Source organism: Bombus pyrosoma, linkage group LG10, assembly GCF_014825855.1.
Source record: "Bombus pyrosoma isolate SC7728 linkage group LG10, ASM1482585v1, whole genome shotgun sequence".
NCBI classification, from domain to species: domain Eukaryota; kingdom Metazoa; phylum Arthropoda; class Insecta; order Hymenoptera; family Apidae; genus Bombus; species Bombus pyrosoma.
In genome coordinates this window covers 11,616,418-11,635,762 of record NC_057779.1, presented here as the reverse complement: position 1 = coordinate 11,635,762, position 19,345 = coordinate 11,616,418, and the positions used below count along the sequence as shown (strand labels likewise).

The window sequence follows — 19,345 nt, the reverse complement described above, 5'->3', positions numbered from 1 at the left end:
GGTCGACACTTCTCGTAATCGATGTACTAACTTGCCCAGCTTTCTTTCCCCGGTGCGCTCGCCGTTTCCCCTATTTGTCTTTTCTCTCACTTTTTCCACGCATCTTCGTCCCTCCCTTTTTTTCCTTCGTTGTCTAGAAAACACCCGGCCGTTCTATTAATGGTCAACGAAAAAAGAAAGGAAAAAAAAAAGAAAGAAAAAGAGAAAGCATTTGCAATGCGCGACCGCCCATTTTACAAGCAGAACCGATGAAATATTTTTATAATTATCCGAGCGCTATAAATCGCTCGTTAACGCAGGTCAGTTAACGCAAATGCTGGAAAATAAAATCACAAGTTCGCCGAGTGGTTCGACCAGTTTTAATCCTACACTCTGCTTGATATATAGCAACGAACTGTATCATAGGCGAAAAGATTAGCGTGTAAAAATCATAGCGAATAAATTTTTCTTACAATCGCATATTTCCGTGATCTCGCTGGTAAATAAAGGACGAACGTATACCACGGGACACTTATGACAGAGACAGTTGTGGACGACAAATAAAATATTTCGCATGTCCGAAAAAATATAACGCCGTGCGTTCGTTCTTCCAATGCTCCGATAAATCATGTTACTTTTAATTTTTCACACATTCCGAACTAATTTATCGTATTGTTCGAATACTTACTATTAGATTTCGACACTAATCCAGAAATATTTGATACCTTTGGTCTTGAATCGTACCGCGTAATTCCGTAATTGATGGCGACGGAGAAACGTATGAATCGCGCGTTCATCTTTTCTAATAATCTCCATAAATATTCGATGGGATTCTCAGTGCTATTGTACGCAGGCCAGTCCAAAATGCAGAATTGTTGCGTTTTTATCCGATTTTCTGCATTTTCGACTGCGTGTTCCGAGCTTCGGTCGTGTCGAACTGCTGTTGCATATTTTATTCAGAGATTGGAACGTTGTTAATAGCGTCGGGGGGGGGGGTAACGTTGCAAAATATCTTTATAAACTGACCAACAAGCAACACTTCGTTAAAATATGAGATTTCCAGCGATGCAGTAAAACTGCATCGATTGCTTGTTATTGTTCCGCATATGTAAATAAAATATTTGAAATGTCATAAAATATCTTGCGTCAATGCTAACCGTGTTACATATTAACAATGTTTACCTTGCTAATTGTTTACATGAATAAACAGCGATTTGCGCAAAACAACTGCATTGCTTCACCTGCATTTCTCAAATGCGTCATGAAACGCTAATTACGTGCTTTTCAAAATAACAAAAGAACCGAATCACGTTGCATCGAATGTTCGTACAAATGAAACTCGTCGACACACGCGAACTCGTGTCGTATCATCAGATTTTTTTTTTTTTTTTTACTTTCTCCAGGAAACGCATATATTTGTATAGATTTCAGCAAACAATTGGATGTTTGATATTTCAGTGAAACGCGTAAACGAGAAGTGAAACTAATCGATATTCGTAGTTTTAGAAGACGACATCTGGCAAGATGGTGTTGCTAATTTCTCTGTAGCTTTTTCAAAGTGCTGCATCCACTGCCATTAGCACGTTTTTTTTTTATTGTTTGTTTTTAATTTTACAATTTGTCCAGTGGGACATTAGGTAAAATGTTGTAACATGTGATTGAATAGCATGTGGATGGTTACTCCCAGTACCATCTTCGTGTTTTTTAGGGTATATCCTTTGTAAGATCAGCTGGGTGTTTCCTTTTTAGTCTTCTTTCTATGCTTATGCACGTTGACTGCCACAACACTTGTATTCGGGTGTCAACAATGTTTCTGGTCAGGCGTGACCCGTATTCGGGTGTCGCTTATTTGACTATTTGCCAAGGATCGTCGTAGGTATTTGAAAAGACATTCCGTAATAATAAAATTGTTGAATTGTTATAAAAGTAATACGAAAATGGTTTATTAAAAAAATTATTTAGAATGTAAAACTTTAAAGCATTCTATACATAGCTGAGGTTGGTCGGGACAATTTGGTCAATAAGTTGTTCCTTTCTTCAAATTCTTTCGTGCCTTTGTTCGGTCCATTCGACGTCTTTTATTTGCATAACATAGTTTGCATGCGCGTTTCGTCGAAGACAAGGATTTTTTGTATTTTCAGACAGGCCTAATAATTTTCCAACTAATAACTGTCTAAATATTCTAACATTTATATTCTTCCTTGTTGCAATTTTGTAAACCATCAGAGCGTTTACAACAGAAATTCCCAGAAGGAGTTGAACGCCAAATTTTCTCTACCATCTGATTCCTTTTCTAATTTTGATGGCGTAAGAAACCATTTGGTCGGAATAATCTATACCACACTTTCCTTCATTATATTCAACAACAGCTAGTGGTTTTAATGTTGCGAACAAACGAGAGATCATTCTTTGAGACCATCGCTTGAGCGACTCGCATTACTCAAATATCGATGGGAGCACCTAGCAGAGAACGCTTGGTACTGTTGCACGCGTGGCCCGACGGAGATTTCAGTGAAAACACGCGCGACAGTCAACGCGCTAGTCAGAAAACATACGAAAAGTTAGAATTTCTAGAAACGCGTATCGTTCGATTACAGGATTCTTCGAGGTTGCGTAATCATTAATGTCGGCTTACATAAGCTCTTAAGCGTTGTATTTCGTGAAAAGAATGCCATCTTCGAGCTTCCTGACGTCTCTCACGATCTTAATCGCGAAACGCCTTAACACCCGCAGCTATAAATATGAACTAACGATTAATTATGCGATATTCAAATTATTATTGTTCGCTAATCGGTTTCTAAGATTGCATGTACTTATGTAGAATTATCGCTTGCAATCGTGTTTCACGTACACATTTATCACTGTACATTGAAATTGAAATTTAAATGCACGTTTGATGACCGCATTGTGTTCACTTTTACTATACACAGTGACGAAGAAAAGTATGGAGACTGGCTTATCTTGTAAACCTCTACGCGAATCTGTCAAAATGAAAACCCGACCTTTTGTTCAACCTTTTTTAAAAATACAAGGTTGAAAACAGCGATTTCTTGAAAATGTTATTAATAATTTTTAGTACAATGACTATGAACCAGCTACTGTTACTTTCGGTAACTCTGGAAGTAACGTTAAGCAAGTAAAATTTCCGTTTTAATTACGATTCCAATATTGGTTTTCGTTGCAAATTATTTATTTTATTTGTTTAGCAACAAGGAACGTTATCTCTGAAACGTTAGCAAAACCACTTTTCCACGTGCCGTAAAATATGGAGCAACTAAGAAAGGTTTCATCGGCGGTAAATTTCAAGTGAGAAACGAAAGCGTTTCGCCATTGCGTGGTATTGGTGAATATTTCAATGTATCGCTTTCACCGTAAAATCACCCGTTCAGGCGTACGTATCGACCGAGATTTTCACAACGGTCACGCGGCGCACTTTCACGTAGCACTTCGTCTACTTTTCTCTGCTCTCTTTAATATGCGTCATTTCTCTTTCACAAAAACGCCACGTATCGCTGTTTCGAGCGCGTATATACGCTTCAGCCCAGGCCGATAATGTCAGGCATGATTAGTTTCTTACACGGAATACCCGTTAGGAAAGTGTGCCAAGACGTCCGTGAGTTTCTCGGCTCGCGTGGCTTATAAAATTATGATAAATTTCATAGCAGGAAGTACATTTACGACGAACCGAGAAAGCTTTCCTTACAAGTTCGCGCGTCAACTACGCTCATAGAAAATGTATCGCGTTTCATTAGTCTTAAGGCCACGCGTCCGTTTATTTCAGTCGAATTCCCTGCACATTTTGACAGACATAAAGCGTTCCATAGCAAAATTCGGGAAAATCTACGACGCGATAAATTCCAGTGACAAAATTCCCGCTGCGTTCGTCTCAGTAAACGTTGAATAAGAAGTACAGAGGTTTTGTTTAAAAAAAAATCAGCTTCGCTCTGATATCTCGTCCACTCACAGAAAAATTATTTATATCGTGTAATAAATAATCCTCGTATTTATACGAACACGTTTTCGATAGTTTCGATCCTTCGTCAGACATTAGACCTAACACCCTGTATATTGTCATACGTAAAGATGAATTACGACGACGGTCAGGCACATATATACACAGGCATCTGAATGACATTGACGATCATCGAAGGCGTGGCAGACGATTGTATTGTGTGTTAATCCGCAGCACGTGTAAACACGCATGATAACAGGAGCAAGCATTTCTGTCGCGTTGCAAACACCAGATTTCCATCTAAAAATTGTCCGACTTGGTGCAAATCGTACGTTATATGACGTTGAATTTCATCCATGCTGATTATATCGATCGGGGCTAATGAATAAGACATAAATTTGTTGGCATATACGATGTCGTTTATCGAACGATATGCAAAGTGAATTTGCCGGAGAGCAACAAAGTTTACTTGGGTCCCAAAGGAAATTAGAAGATGATAGTTAGTTTCGTATTGATTTCTTATGAATTACAAATTTCTCGGATACACCGGCGGGAATCGCGTCGATTGAAGTTGACCGAAGAATCCAACAAGTAACTATTATCTTCCAACTTTCTCCCGTTCCCCATTCTTCGATTTAATTATCATAATTTATTATTCATTAGATCTGCTGACAAGTCGTAAACTTATTTCCATTTCCACCACTGATTCTTATCGCGATACCCACTGCTCTTACCTAATTATCGTCATCTAATTATCAAAATCGATTTGTAATTTCTCAATTGCCGGAGTGAAACATTTAATAGAAAAGCGAAACTATTTCTTTATGACGAAAAATATGAAAGGAAAATAGAAAGAAGGAATCGGTAAAATATTAAATGCATTCGGTATTTCTCGTAAGTGTCTGAAAGCTTTGGTAGATTTATCGTAACAATATGTGAATCTTATCTGATGTGTAGAAATTAATGGCAGAATTATTAACGAGGAACTGTACTTACAACGTTTTTTTATGGAATTACTAAGATACAAATCTAAATTGCCTGTATAAAAAGAACAATAAAATGCAATGTTACCATTTGTCGTATACGCTATTAGATACACTTTTTAATTAAGTATTACTGCTTACGGTAACATCGGAAGTTCTTCCATCGATACGGAAGATTCGCTTTAATGCGACTTATATCCGAGAAATTGAAGGATCTAAAGGTAAAATACAAACAAGACATAATTGCAAATACAGTTTCGTTATTGCATATCGGCTTTTGAAGATCGTTTTAATCAGGTCACGATATATGAAACATCCATGGCAGAATTAATAACCAGGAACAGTACTTACAACGGATTTTCTTATGGAATGACTAAACTACGAATATAAATTAGCTATATAAAAACAGCAATAAAATCTGATCTTGCTACTTATCGTGCAAGCTATTGCATACGTTTACCTGTAAGCTATCATTACGTAAATTAACATCCAGTAGTTTCTCCATTAATTAGAATGATTCCTCTTGATCCGACTTAGAATTCAGAAATGAAAGAATCTAAGGCCAAGGTACATGCCAAATAAAACGCAATTACGAATACTAGTTTCGTTATCGCGTAGTGGCTGTTAAAAATCACTGTAATCGGGTCGCGATACGTCGGACGTAGCCACGACGATCGTAAAATCGGTGCAGTTTCACTTATCGATAATTCTCTAATTAAAACGTAACTCATGAAAAAGAAGCGAGTGTCGGGTAGTTTTGAGCTGCGGTGTGTATCAATCTAAGTATACTTTACTAGGTAAGAGCCTTTCAAAAATGTAGCCGAGAAACGCGTGGTGGCGGCCGTTGCCTGGTAACGTGTTAATTTCGTCGCCGTGTCTCTTGTTCGCTGACGTGGAATCTGGTGATCGCGCTTTCTGCCGTTGGTGAACAAGTACACGGGGTTCGCACACACGATAACGCGAACTGCGGCATGAACGAAAGGAGGGACCGAACGTGTCGCGTTACTTCGCTCCAGATGAGACGTTCCAGAGAAGAGTAGGTGGGTTGTATGCGAGGGTTCAACTGAGCAAGGTAGCGTGCCGCAGGCGATTGATGACTTGTGACCCACTTTTAAAGGCTTGGTGGCCTAGATGCGAGGGTGCCGTAACCTGATCTAAGATATCAGGCTTCCCTCCTCTCCTTCTCTTTCTACCGACCGACCCTTCCCCCCGTTTTCTATTCCTTTACTCTTTCTAGTCTCGTCGCCGTGCCATCTACTTCACGGATGACGGTCTTCCAGACTTACGCCAGTTAAGACATAACTCGTATCCTCGCAGGATTTTCCTTCCCTCCTTTTTACATCTTGCTTCGACGTTATATATATCTTGCACGCTCCGCCTTTCTCCGCTCTGGCTTCCAATGGACCCTGACAGGTCGTTTCAAATTAAAACTTTGCCTTCTTTTTTGTTGCTTCGCCCGATCGCCATCTGCCTATGCCTATGCCCGTAGCTTGTACTTTTGAACTTCCCTGAATTCTATTTCCAATTTACTAAACTTTCGTGTTAATTTTCGTGTGAAGAATATTAGAAATACCCCTTGAGGTTTAAAGAATGTTATATGTCAGACGCAACAACGTTTTGAAATTAAATTAAATTTGAGATTTATTAAAGCCCCAAAGCAATCCTTACAAAAAGTTACACGTATGGCCTCAGATTAGCGTTTGCATTTTCCACACTGTTTCTACACCATAGAACTATTTCCTAAGATACACGAGATTTAGGAAGTTGCACCTTTTAAGAAAACGTTGTAAGAGACCTGCTTATGCGCCGTCACAATACATCCGAGAGAGCGCTGCAACATGTAATCCATAAAATAAAAATCCCACGTTGCACGGTATTGTTCGCGTTCGGAAAAATAAAATTCTTTATCGGATCAGCCCAATCTAATGCGCCGTTTGGTAACTGCGTGGTTCACTGCGCTCCGAAGCGCGCAACTTTTTACAACTGCCTAATAAGATACGGATGTAAACTTTGCTGAAAGTAGAAGAAAAAGCAACGGCAACATGCTGATACGAAAGAAGCTGCCGAGCCTCTACTTTCCCGTTGTGATCTTCGTTAACTTACCTCAACGAGACACAATACATACCGCTGTGGCGTTCTCGGATTATCCGCCATAAAGAAGCGCGTATCAGCCACGAGCATCGGCCGTCTGAAATTCGTCTTCGCCAGTCGATGTCGTCGGAAAGTTCCCCCGGCTAACGTCAACCACCACGCAACTTACCTTCTTTGCCCAGCTTTCTCCGATACCTTGCTAAATTGTGACAGGCTCGTCCACCGGAAGGAACAATGTTATGTGTATATAAGCGGTATAGGAGCACGGTGAAGTTTCGTTGAACGGTGTGGAGAGGTGAAGAAAAGGGGGATGGAAAGAGTGGTGGGGGCACGTCTGTCGGCGGTGAGCGTGGTTCAGGTGGTGGGGGGCAAGGACGGTGGAGGGGGCAGTGGGTAGCATGGTGGGGCATCTCCACGTCGCAGAGCGATGCGAAAGACGGCGTAAGCGCGTTCGCTGGAGCGAGCTTCAGTATCGTTGCAGCCGCGGTCCCGTATGGTTGTTCGACCGAGCGCTGTGTTTCGATCCACGTAACTGTCGCCGTTGCCGTATTTAATCGGTCGTTTCCGTCGTCTGGAACGTGACCGTTCCACGCTGCGTGTCTGACGAAACGACGCTGTTTACGCTTGTTCAGCTTGGATCGATCGTTAACAGTGTTACAGTTCTGTTTGTGGTATCGACTCGAAAGAGGCTCAGGATGACAATGGGCTAAACCGGTGATACCGTTGAAGCATCGGAAACGTTGTAGCTGAATTTGGGTCAATGGAGTAACGTGTTGGTGTAACGTACTTGTCAACGATTGGAATACCGTGAGGTGCGGCATTTTCTGATAATCGGGAGAATATAACGGTGTCGTTGCTATATAAGTGGTATCGGTCGCGGGTTTTGTAAGATGAGCCCGGCCTCCCAGGGCGGCGTGGAGGTGGAGCGTTACATCGGTAGTTGTTTGATATCGTCGAGCATCAGGCCAGGATCGCACAAGCCAATCGTCGGTAGGAAACAGGAAGCTGTGATTCGCGGGAAAACGCGAGGCTGTTACGGAACTGTGAACTTCCCGAGCGGAACGGAACAATGTCAGATGCAGTACGGACCGGGCGGTTGGACGGGCGCTCCGTTGATATCCATGACGTCCAGCCCTCGCAGATGCACGCAGAGATCGTCGCCGTCGCTCGGTCAGCAGCAACAGCAACAGCAACAATCACCATCGCCGCAGCAGCAACAGCAGGCTTGCGATCAGCAAGTATCGGTTCACCTACACAAGAATCCGCTTTCTAGATTGGCCATTCACACGCAGGGAGCGCCGCTGATCCTGGCCAATCGGTTTCACAATCGCGGCAAGATACATAACAGCGGGAACGCTAATGGCATTGCTAATGCGGTGTGCAGCAATACGGGCGCGGTGAATAGTTACGTTCACAATAACGTGGCTACCGTGACATCGAACTGTACGATGAACAACTCGGTGAGGTGTCCACCGTCGCGGCCCCAGAGGCCGATAGACCTCGGGAAGAAACAGCAGACGAACGCGAAATCGTCGGACTGCACGACGGCCAAGGAAACGACGAGCACGGGAAACAACATAGCAAATATCGATTCATTGAGTATCGCGAGCGACGAGAGTTCAGGGTCGAACAATTCCGAGAACAGCTTACCACGAATCATCAAGCCGCGAAAGCGCAGGAAGAAGGACAGAAAACCGCCGAACAACACGGTGGCCTCCGTGGAAGCGAAACACGACGAGCAACAGCAACAGTCAAATTCGAGCGTGGCCAACGAACAACCGTGCGCGGGTTCTTTAAAACCGTACGTGCCGGCTTGTTACGAGCAACGTTACGAAGCCGCGCCTCACCTTAGAAACCATAGAAGGCCACCCATAGCGAGGGAAAGGACAACGGGCAGCATGTCGGTGCAAGAGATAGCCGACGCGAGGCAAAGGTATCCGCACCGGCACGTGGAGGTGAAAGTGTTGGACGACAACAGAAACATCGTTGTGCCGGCGCAAATGCGCACCATTCCGCCAAAGGGTTACAGACATAACGGCCATCACCATCACCATAATCACGCCGTCAACGGCAACAACGTTCTGCGCTATCTGCACGAATACAACGAGCCGACGGCGACGACAGGCGGCTGCGAGGACGGCATCAACGACGAATTAGGGCCGTGCCAGTGCCGGTACTGCGATCCCGCGGCTCTCATATGGGACGTGGAACAGAACTGTTACTCGCCCTTCTTGACCCCGTCACCGTCGACCGACTTCTGTCCCGGCCACTTCCCGCAGATGCCGCTATTCTTGTCCCGGCCGAGCCTCAATTGTCCGGAGCAGAGTATCGAGAGGCTTTTCAACGGCGATAGCGTTCCTCGAGCCCATCAAGAGAAAGACGGCACCGGTAGCACCGGTGTCGTACTGAGGCGCAGCTGGAGCGATCCCACCAGTTATTTCAGCGAGGAGATCAGCACGCCTAGCAAAGACTTCGGCGTGATCGGTGACAGGGGACAGGCGGAGAGCGGGAAACGTCGAACGCTGTGGCGCGGCGACTCTATCGGTATTCCTGTGAGTAACGTTGGACCATCCGGTATGGACGTGAACGGTACCACCGTACAGTCGCCGAAAGAGCTGGAGGTCTCCACGGAGATCATCACGTCGCCGAACGGCCACAGAGATTTGGAGATAAAGTTTTACTCGCCGTCACCGAACGCGCCGATATCGGAACAGAAGAAATGTATCTTCGCGGAGGAGGTGGACGAAGACGAGGAAGATTTCAGCGACATTTGGAGCTACCACGAGTCAAAGCTGCAACAGGATTTCCGCACGTTGCTGCAAGCGGAGGAATGAACAACACGGGATCCGAGATTCTCTTTCGATGTGTCTGCTGGTCCGACTCGTTACGGTGCAAAGAGAGAACATTTTCGCGTCTGTCCGTGTTTGCGAACGTTCCTTCTTCTTCGATTCGCGTGCGCGCGTACGCGCGAGGCTAAAAGAAGAAGCAGAGTAGCAGGGAGCGTGAACACGTCGACTGTGCGAGCGAGAGAGAAGGAGAGAAAGGGAGACGCGTGAGTGCGAGCGAAAGAGAGGTGGCCCTGTAGATTCAATTAGTTCGTCGATAGGGAACAAAGCCGAACGGACTTGCGTAGACGCGTGCGCGACCGCGTGAGACGAAAACTGCTCGAGTTTCGAACGGTAGCTATCCGTTTCTGCGAAAAACCTTCGCTCTTTTTGTCCCAAGTAACGCGCGTCGCTGTAATTATATCCTACTTCCATCTCTTCCCTTCCTCGGTCTTGTTCCCGCGATGACGCCCTCGTTGCCAGCAGTCCTGGGTGAAACGACGAACAAGTGTAACTGACGGTAACGAGCAAAGCTACGTGTCGAACGATTCTTCTTCCTAACGGTGTACGTTGTATACACGTAGTATACGTGATGTGCGTGCACTCGTGAAGCACGCACGAGAGTAGGTCTAAAGGATCGTACCTTGATGTCGGGAATACACGCGGTCTGCTTATCGATGACAACATGCTACTAATAAACGGTGGTTGGCTCGTGTCGTCAAGCGAATCGACTCAACGATAAAGCCGGTGTGTCGACTACCAACCTAAAGCTGATCGCACGAGAGAAAGATTCCCTGTAATCGCCTCTTTCTCTCTCTCTCTCTCTCTCTCTCTTTCTCTTTCTCCTTTTCTTTCTCTCTTTCTCCTCGTCCTTCCCTTCTCTCACCTTCCTTCGCTTTCTTTCCACCGACTCCTGTTTCGCGTCGTACGATCCCAACCGTCGTCAACGTTTGCAACGAGATAACGCTTCCCCTCGCCGCCAACCACCGTCACCGAAACAACTCCTAGAGTTGTGACTGTTTAAATCGTAACGTAGTAATTAAACGGAACGATGAATCGGCCGCTGGTCGCCAAGAGAGTTCGCGTTTCCCGTTTTTCCTCTTTTAATCACGCGATGCCCGACAGTTTTCTCCGATCCTCCTTACCTCTCGAATAATTGCTTTCTCATTGTCGAATATCGTTTCCTGTATCGAAACTCGCTTTGAATCTTCGTTCCATAAATTGTTTGGTCTTAATTGTACGCCGCGGTCTTTCCAATACGTTCGATATTGTTGCGTACTTTGGCTACTTGAAAAGTAGAGTCACGTTTACGCGTGAACCTTGTAACATCGATCCGTGTTACTATACGAGATACTTCGATCATTCCTGGAACGTTTCTTGCGGTTAGTAGTGCAGTGGCTGGCAAATATCCCGCGAATCCTTTGTTCCTGCAACTAAGTTCATGATAAACACAAATTCGCGGCCGGAAGGATGGCTAGCAGTTTGAGGTTGTTTCGTGCTACTTGCGCGATTCGTGTTCGCGTAGCCGTAGATGCGTGAAGCATTCCTCGTGGTCACGTTGTTGCAACGTTAGTTAAATTTTAGTTGTATCTATCATCGAGAAATGCTAAAATTGTCTGTCCTTTGCGATTGGACACGCGAGATTCGAAAATCTCGTAAATTTCACTACGTGTTCCACTTCGGTGTATCGATTTCATTTTGCTTCGTAATCTTTCAAAGTTACCAAGTTTGTCCGACGTTTGGTCGACGCTTACGCGTTTGCCTTTTGATCTGTAGCTTGCACTCTGCACAAAACAAACAGATTGGAAGGCAGACCTTGATTCTATTTTGGAAAGTGTTAGGAAGTAAGTTGGTTAACATTGGAACTTGGTTAGATGTTCGCTGGTCTCTGGTTCAGCCAGGACCTTTAGTATCTTTAGCGTACAATGTTTGTTAACGTGAAAATTTATCGAACAGAGTTACTCGTCTCCGTGTCGCAGTTACTTTCCGCGCGACTCCACGTTATTACAGGGCCACGTGATCCAATAGACGTAAGACGAAACGTGGTCTTCAATTATCATCGGCCGTGACCTTAAAATGTTTTATCGTAGGAAAAGGGCATCGCGTGAATTTTCGTAAGGCGTAAGACGCGGGGCACGGTGAAAAGCCAATCGATCGATCACGGTTTGCGAGCTGTGCGTCGATTGTATCGATCGCGAGCTTCGCGTGATTTTGTGACACAGCGTTGCGATAACGCTTCTCACCCCGTGCTCGACGATCTTGTTTCTCGACCCGGCACGAGACCATGACGAGTCCGCGAACTTTCATCGTTTCGTACGCGAAATCAGACAGAAAAAAAAAAACGCACGTTCGCATATTTAACAAACATACACACGCACACACACACACACATACATACACACACACACGTATCCATTACCCACCATCCTCTTTCGTTTAGACTGTAAGCCTAGATGTTAAGGCGATTCACTTAGATTATCACCGTTGTCTATATGTGTATAGGAGAAGTCGCGTATTAAACGGTCCGCCTTTTATTTACCATTAGACTGTTAGGGGATATTAGAGACGATGCGGCAATTTCGAAGGCAACGAAAGAGCGTGCCGCGAGAATCACCGACGACTAATTAGGCTTAGCGCGTGCGTGCTTCGCGTCCGGGGTTCAACCAACGAGACGCGCAATCCAACGCGAAGAATTATATTAGCAATATTTCTCTCTTGCTCTGGTCCTCATCGTGCATAGCAAGTTTTATTGCTAAGTAGCAACAGATAAATATTGATGTTGACTCTTGTTAAAGCAGCAACAACCGCCGTATCACATACCAAGCCAAGAGATAATCGTTGCTGCTTTAATAACATCGTCGTTCGTTGATATTTTTCTTCGAGTGTAACGCCGTTTGCACGGTATCACGTTCGCTGCTGTGTAACCAAACGCGTGTCTTACCCTGCCTGTATAGTGTTCACCAATAAATTCGCCACCACGTTCTTCCTTCATTTTTCAATGTATCACGCATTCTTTTCTTTTCTACCGAGCAGTGCATCGTTCGTTGGCAGCGTCCGTGGAGAAACGATCGGATGGCACTTGCAATCCGCCTTTCCGGAATAGAGGTTTTTCGCTCGAGAACGCATCACCGCCGCCGCCAATCCGGATACATGTTGCGGAACGAGTTCGTAGTACGATACAGCTTCGACGATGATACCGTTCGCCCCTCCGCCCCCGAAGCTTGTCCATTTATTGTTTTCACAAACGATGAACGGAGGAAAATTTAATTTATTTGCGTGGAATCGTCGAGTCTCTTTTTGCTTACGGAACAGAGCCGCGGTATACAAACCTGGTGCGTTGTCTCGTATACTGTATGAAACGTTCGAAGGCTGCAGCTGGAGAAACGAAAATTGATAAAAGCGATTCGAACGTATCGAGATGAAAAAAGTTGCCTGTTTCGTTTTGTTAAACGATGCCGCTGTTCCGACGGGCAGAGATAAGAACTTATATTTGACGTTCAGCTTTTTTCTTTTTTTTTTTTTTTTGTAAAGATTCTATCGCGGACGGAATCGCAATTGACGATCGGCGAAATGTACATTCGACCTTACTTTTATCGATCGTGACGGAGTTTCGACGAACGCTTTTTTTTCCGGTTTTATTTTGCTTTTTGTGTTTGCTGATTGTGATCATTTGCCAATCGTGCTTTACGCTATTTGATCTCTGGAAGAAGAAAGAGAGAGCGAGAGAGATTCGAAGAACGTCGAAAAAATTTTCACACGGTTCGCGCGTTGTTTCTTTTTTTCCTTTTTCGTTAGAATTATCGACATTTTTGTTTCATGGATTGTTGACTCGAGTGGATTCGCTCTTTTTTTTTCTTTCTCTTCTTTGGAAATTCGATCCTTCTTCGCTCTCTCCTTCTGGATGTATTTATTTTCAACATCGTCGTTTGACGATACAAGGTATTGTGATAACGAAACGATGATACACTCGATTCTGCTTCGTCGTCCAGACTGATCAACGCCGGTCAACCAATGTCGCTACAGTGCTGTACCGCACTAACTCGAATTACATTGTTTGAGAAGTTCAATAAAAGATGTCTTTGATTTAATTTCGCATATCTCAGAATTTTATTAGCACCCACCTTCGAATCAGACTTTTATTGTCATTTATTAAAAAAAAAAAAAACATGTGAAATCAGAGATGGCAAAATTCATTTCACCAGATAATTCGCAATTTTCTCTCAACATTTCCATATCCGTTTCTCTGCACGCGAACGTGGAACTGTTGTTTCGAACGTTTATCGAAACGTACATTTATTTTCTTGTTTACACGTTCGATAATAACAACGTACATAGCTTCATCGATAGTAAACCATCAGTTCTAAACGTTAGCGACACGCGTGTTCGAATATTATCTGCTAAAAAAGACACAGTTGAACACAGAAGAATTTTCGCGTATTCGCTTTTCCCACGTTTGCGGATGACGAAACGATAGACATTTCCGGAATTCTCGTTGCTTTTACCATTCGACGAGGCCAAGTCTTTGGTCTTCATCGATCGTAATTGCGCCGCTTCTCTTTGATTCCGAGTAAAATCGGATTTATGGATTTCCCGGTAGAACACGTTTCTCCTTAGACACCGTCGACCTCTTTCTCATCTCAATCGAGTAATGGCGTTGATTGCGTGGGTTGATAAACTGTTATAATTCGCCCACATTCTAATACGTCTACTTCATCTTCGAACTTTTAACCGTGTTTTATGCTGTTTATACATTCCTTGTCTCGTTCTCCTGAGTATCCTCGGCAAACTCACGCACGTCGCTGCTCTTCGTCTCAAGTCGTCTGTTTGAAAACGTTGCTCGTTAGGCGTACGCGCACCACAGAGAAATTGAAACGCTCTTTTCTTCCGTTTTACCGCGACCGAGTATCGCGAAAGTTGTTATCGCGAAAGCTATTATCGTGTCGGGTCATTCAATTTTTACACGACCTCTCGCGTATCGCATTAGCTGACATATATTAAAGCAAGTGTCAGAAATACTTGACTCATGCACATTATTTTAACAGACGTTGATTTTGCTGTCTTAACTGAAACGAAACGAGGCGAAACGTGACTAAAATCAACGATGACTAATACCGATAACAGTAATATGCTTGTAATGACTCAGCCCGTAAATGTTTCCAATTTTTTTTCCCACATTGTCCACGTTATCTTCGAGTTGTTTCACGCGAACCGTCGTTTTTTCCAGTCGTCGTGTTCTTCGTTGACAAATCCGCGCCTCTCTTTTGATCATCGTATTTCCATTCCGTTTGATTACTCGTTTGAATGTCGCCGTGTTCCACGTGAATTTTACTTCCACGGAGGAATATCCCTTGGAAATGTAGGTCAAAGCTAATCACGTCGGAGAAATTCAAATCGTGCAGGGAACGCATTCAGGGACTTCCTTTGACTAAGAATTAACGTTTCTAATGAGTTCGTTATCTGATCAACGTATTGTTTGATGATCCACGCCGTAGGCTCGCAGTTAGCTAATTATTCCGTTTGACGACTACGATGTGCCCAATAGGGAACGACGAAGCGGATAGTGTATTATCTACGCGATAAACGTACGTGTGATCTAAACAAAGAGAACTTGAATTATAATTACAATTTTTCACTTTCAATAATAACTTCATTTCACGTCCGTCTTTACGTTCTACGTTTAACAAGAGCAAAATGATACTTAGGTTGAACGTAAAGTAAAGTTCATTGAAATTTTTCGCTTAACAATCTTCATTTTCTACTCCTGAAATTGCTAGATTCAAACCTCTAGCTTATCGTATTAATTTCATTAAAAAATATCATTTGCCTTTCGTATCAGAGAAAGAGCTGTTTCCTTTGTACCTCGGTAATCGACAAACCGTAAAATCCTAAGCGCGATACGAGAAACGATATGTTTCAGTGCGCGACATTGAAACGTATTCGTCGTACACGTTGTAGTCGAAGTATGCTTGCGGAAGTATGAATTTCACGTTGTTATTATCAGAAGCCGTGAATGCACGTCGGTACGTAGTTGGATCGCCGCTGTAGAAGAAGAAAACGAAAAGAGAAGAAGAATCGTTTAGAAGCATCCGATCTCATTGGCCGCTCGGACACGAGACAAATGTAACATTGTTTCGTAAAAGTTTAGACGATGAATGTGTACTTGGCTGTTAATATACGTATATTTATTCGATAGCGTGTTTTCCTTGGCACTGAATATTTGCACCAACCATCGAATCGCAATAATTCGACTTGGCTTTGGTATCGCATGATATTCACCGAATGCGTATTTCACGTATCGTCGTAATTAGCTTTGACAATTTTCTTACACCGAACAGTAACGCTCGAACGTATGTAAGTTAAAACATGAAATTTGAAATGCGAGTTTAACACGTTGCCTGCCACGCGTGTTTTCACTGAAATCGCCGTCAGGCCACGCGTGCCGCAGTACCGAACGTTCTCTGCCAGGTGCTCCCATCGATATTTTAGTAACGCGAGTAAATAATTTTTTTAATAAACCATTTTCGTATTACTTGTCTAACAATTCGATAGTTTTATTATTTCCTCTGGAATGTCTTTTCAAATACCCACGATCCTTCGCAAGTAGTGAAATAAGCGGAAACTTTGCTGTCACCCGAATACGGGTGTCGTGGCAGTCAACGTGTTAAAACGTGTCACAAAATTCGTCAAAAATTGAAATCGGATTAAGAAATACGAAAGACTATCTGCGAACTCTGCTGCCTCATCTTCGAGCAAATATCTCTTTGTCGTTAAAAGAATATCTCGAATTTGATGGAAATAGAATAAATCGTTATGGTTAAGCGCCAATGCTCGCGTCAATTGTACGCCAGATTTCCTCGAAACGTAAAAATTCTCTCTGCAAGTGGAAAGTACAGCGAGATTCGAGCACAGAAAATTACAGGCTCGCAGCAAGCAAGTTTAGTTCTCTGTCGATTCGAGTACGACATTGAGAAATTTTCGTTGTTTGAAAGTCAGTGTACGCATCTGAGATGGAAGTAGAGACGCATGCGTTGGCGTGTTTGTCATACATGACAGACTCGTTGCTTGTGAAAATGTAAATATCTCGCGCAAGAGAAACATCACGGAAGGATGCCAGAGCTTCTTTCGCTGAGACACTTGGTCGTTGAGCAAAAGTTGCGCTACCAGTGGAACCGGAAACGTGTGCGTTTAACGTACTACAGCGATTAATCTTCGCGTTTGTTGAAGCGGAGAAAGGCGATTAAACTGGCAGATAATTCGCTGTAATGGCTCCCTTTCCGTTTTAACGATAGGGTATATGGTTTCTGTCGACGAGTTATTCCTTATCTTTAAACTAATATACAATTTTATCGTTCTATTTAATCAGTGGATTACTTAATATATATATATATATATATTATGCGCGATCTGTTTGTTCGAACCTACTGCGACCAAAATCAGTTGTCCGGACTTCCATTTGGAGAATCTTTCTCAGTTTACGCGAAAATTCAGAAATAAACGAGAGATCATAGTCGAGTGTGAGACGAATCATTGTCGGTATGGAACATTCGTTGGATGATCGTTTACGTAGTTAGCTGTCGATTCGTAAAAGTTTGCGCGAGAAATTTAGTTCGTAGAGGCGCAGGAGACGAAAGACGCGCGAAGCAGAAGTGGAACATTGGCAGGTAAATTTTGCGAACGCAGGGTTAAGAACGCGATTATACGGTTTTGCGCGTTGAAGCAGTGAAATTCATAATGACCAGTGACTCATAACTGCCGCCACGAAATTGGTACGTACGAAAGTGAAAAGTTTCGCGATAGGTTGCGCAACGAAGAAAAACGCGTTTTAAATTATGACTAACAGCAGCGAGGCCGATGAGTTGTACGGTTGATGCGATCATTCTGCGAGCGTAATCTACTGGATCCGTAGATTTTGTAACGGTGTAGATGTCTGTGATAGAAAATAGTGTCGTGACTGTGGCAACTGCGGAAAATCGGCTATGTGTACGGGCGAGAGCGTAGATTGACGCGGCGAATGAGCGCATTTTGCGGTGGAACAGACTTCACAAAGGATTCTTTTTCCCCTTCGTTCGTGTTGTACAAGTGGGAAAATAAATGGTTTAAAAAACCACGCCTCTGTCCACATACAATCTGCTTCGAGAGAAACGAATATCGAGCAATTTCAATTTTCCTAGCCGCGACTCCGCCAAAATTATTTCTCTCGTATTTCCAATTCGTCTATTTTACCACCTTTGCTACCTAACGTTCTTCGTTTTTCATAACGGTAGATCGACGCGACTAGCAATGAAAATGTTTCTGGAAAATTTCCCGCGACGTAATATACAGAATTAGACTGCAAACGTTTACGGAAATTTAAATTTCTCTGAACACAATGACTTTTAGGGCCGTACGCTTCACCTGCTAAGTATTACAAACGTTGCTATAGTTTCGGAGATTTTATTTTTCCATGTTACGCGCGTTCCCTGCATTTTGACAGCCTTCGATCTTTCACGAATGCGTACAAATCCGCAACGGCGATCCAATCGATTACAAATCGCGTTAAACTCACGTCCAATGTGTCATGAAAGTGAAACTTTTTCGTTATTGTTACATCTGTCTTTATTCGGCTATCTTTGAAGGATCGTTACGTAAAGGGAACACGTTGCTGACTCATTGCGTTTAGCAGCAGCCTAGCACGCAGCTGGCTTATTTCCTCGAAGCAGAATCAAAAAGAGCACAGGTGTGTGGAAAAAGAGAGTCGGGCCGCGAACGAATTCATCGGAGACTTCGATCGTGGCCCAACACGGCCAATTTGAATTTGCGATATCGAGATATATATATATATATATATATATATATATATCTATATATGTACACTATGCGCACGGTGGTTTCAGCCCACTGTGAACTGTTCTCGTTGGTGGAACTATTCATTGAGACTTCACGTTCGAGTTTTTTACTTGTTTCATGCCTAGATTCTTCTCTCAACCAATATAAACTGTGAAGTATACACCAAAATAAAACATACTGTTTGTAAAGTCAGTTTACTTCTTTGCGCACCTGGTATTCCGCGAATAGCAAAGTTAAATAGTATTTCTTTGCAAAGGTATAACCTTCTTTTTTTTTTTTTTTTCATTATGCCACGACATTGGATAATTTACTTTTATAGTTTGGTAAGAGGAGCGGTGAGAGTGATTTTATGCTTCTTCGGTTGTTTCTAACTAGATTTATCCGTCGTTGTTGCGTCTCGTGGCTGCAACATCGTTTAAACATTTTCGGTTCTTATCATTTTCTTATATCCTTTGCTCAGGTACAGAGTACAAAACACGATACGACGAAATCTGATTAAAAGTACTTATGCAAAATCGAACAGTTAAATTTATTAAAGTTATTGTTCCACTTTCAGTTTGTCATATCGCGAGTTTCGTTTTTCTATAATAAAAAATATGTTATTTCTTATTTATTATCCATTACACTGGTTCTACAGCTGTCGGATAGAGATAAGTGAGTTTTGTTTTTCCAGTAAAGGATATAACGTA

The 19,345-nt window shown here is 43.1% G+C and overlaps 2 protein-coding genes across 6 annotated transcripts in view; both read left to right on the top strand.

Moving 5' to 3' along the window:
* LOC122571660 (CCR4-NOT transcription complex subunit 6-like) overlaps positions 1-19,345 on the top strand; it is a 925,145-nt gene that overhangs the window by 90,985 nt on the left and 814,815 nt on the right. The window lies entirely within an intron of this gene.
* Positions 7,481-18,844, top strand: LOC122571659. Its single transcript, XM_043735706.1, has one exon. It carries the CDS (start codon positions 7,896-7,898, stop codon positions 9,837-9,839), a length of 1,944 nt encoding a protein of 647 aa, XP_043591641.1. The 5' UTR covers positions 7,481-7,895; the 3' UTR covers positions 9,840-18,844.

Bases quoted from the DNA above. Each gene is read 5' to 3' on its own strand.
- LOC122571659 (XM_043735706.1), top strand. From the start codon at position 7,896: ATGAGCCCGGCCTCCCAGGGCGGCGTGGAGGTGGAGCGTTACATCGGT.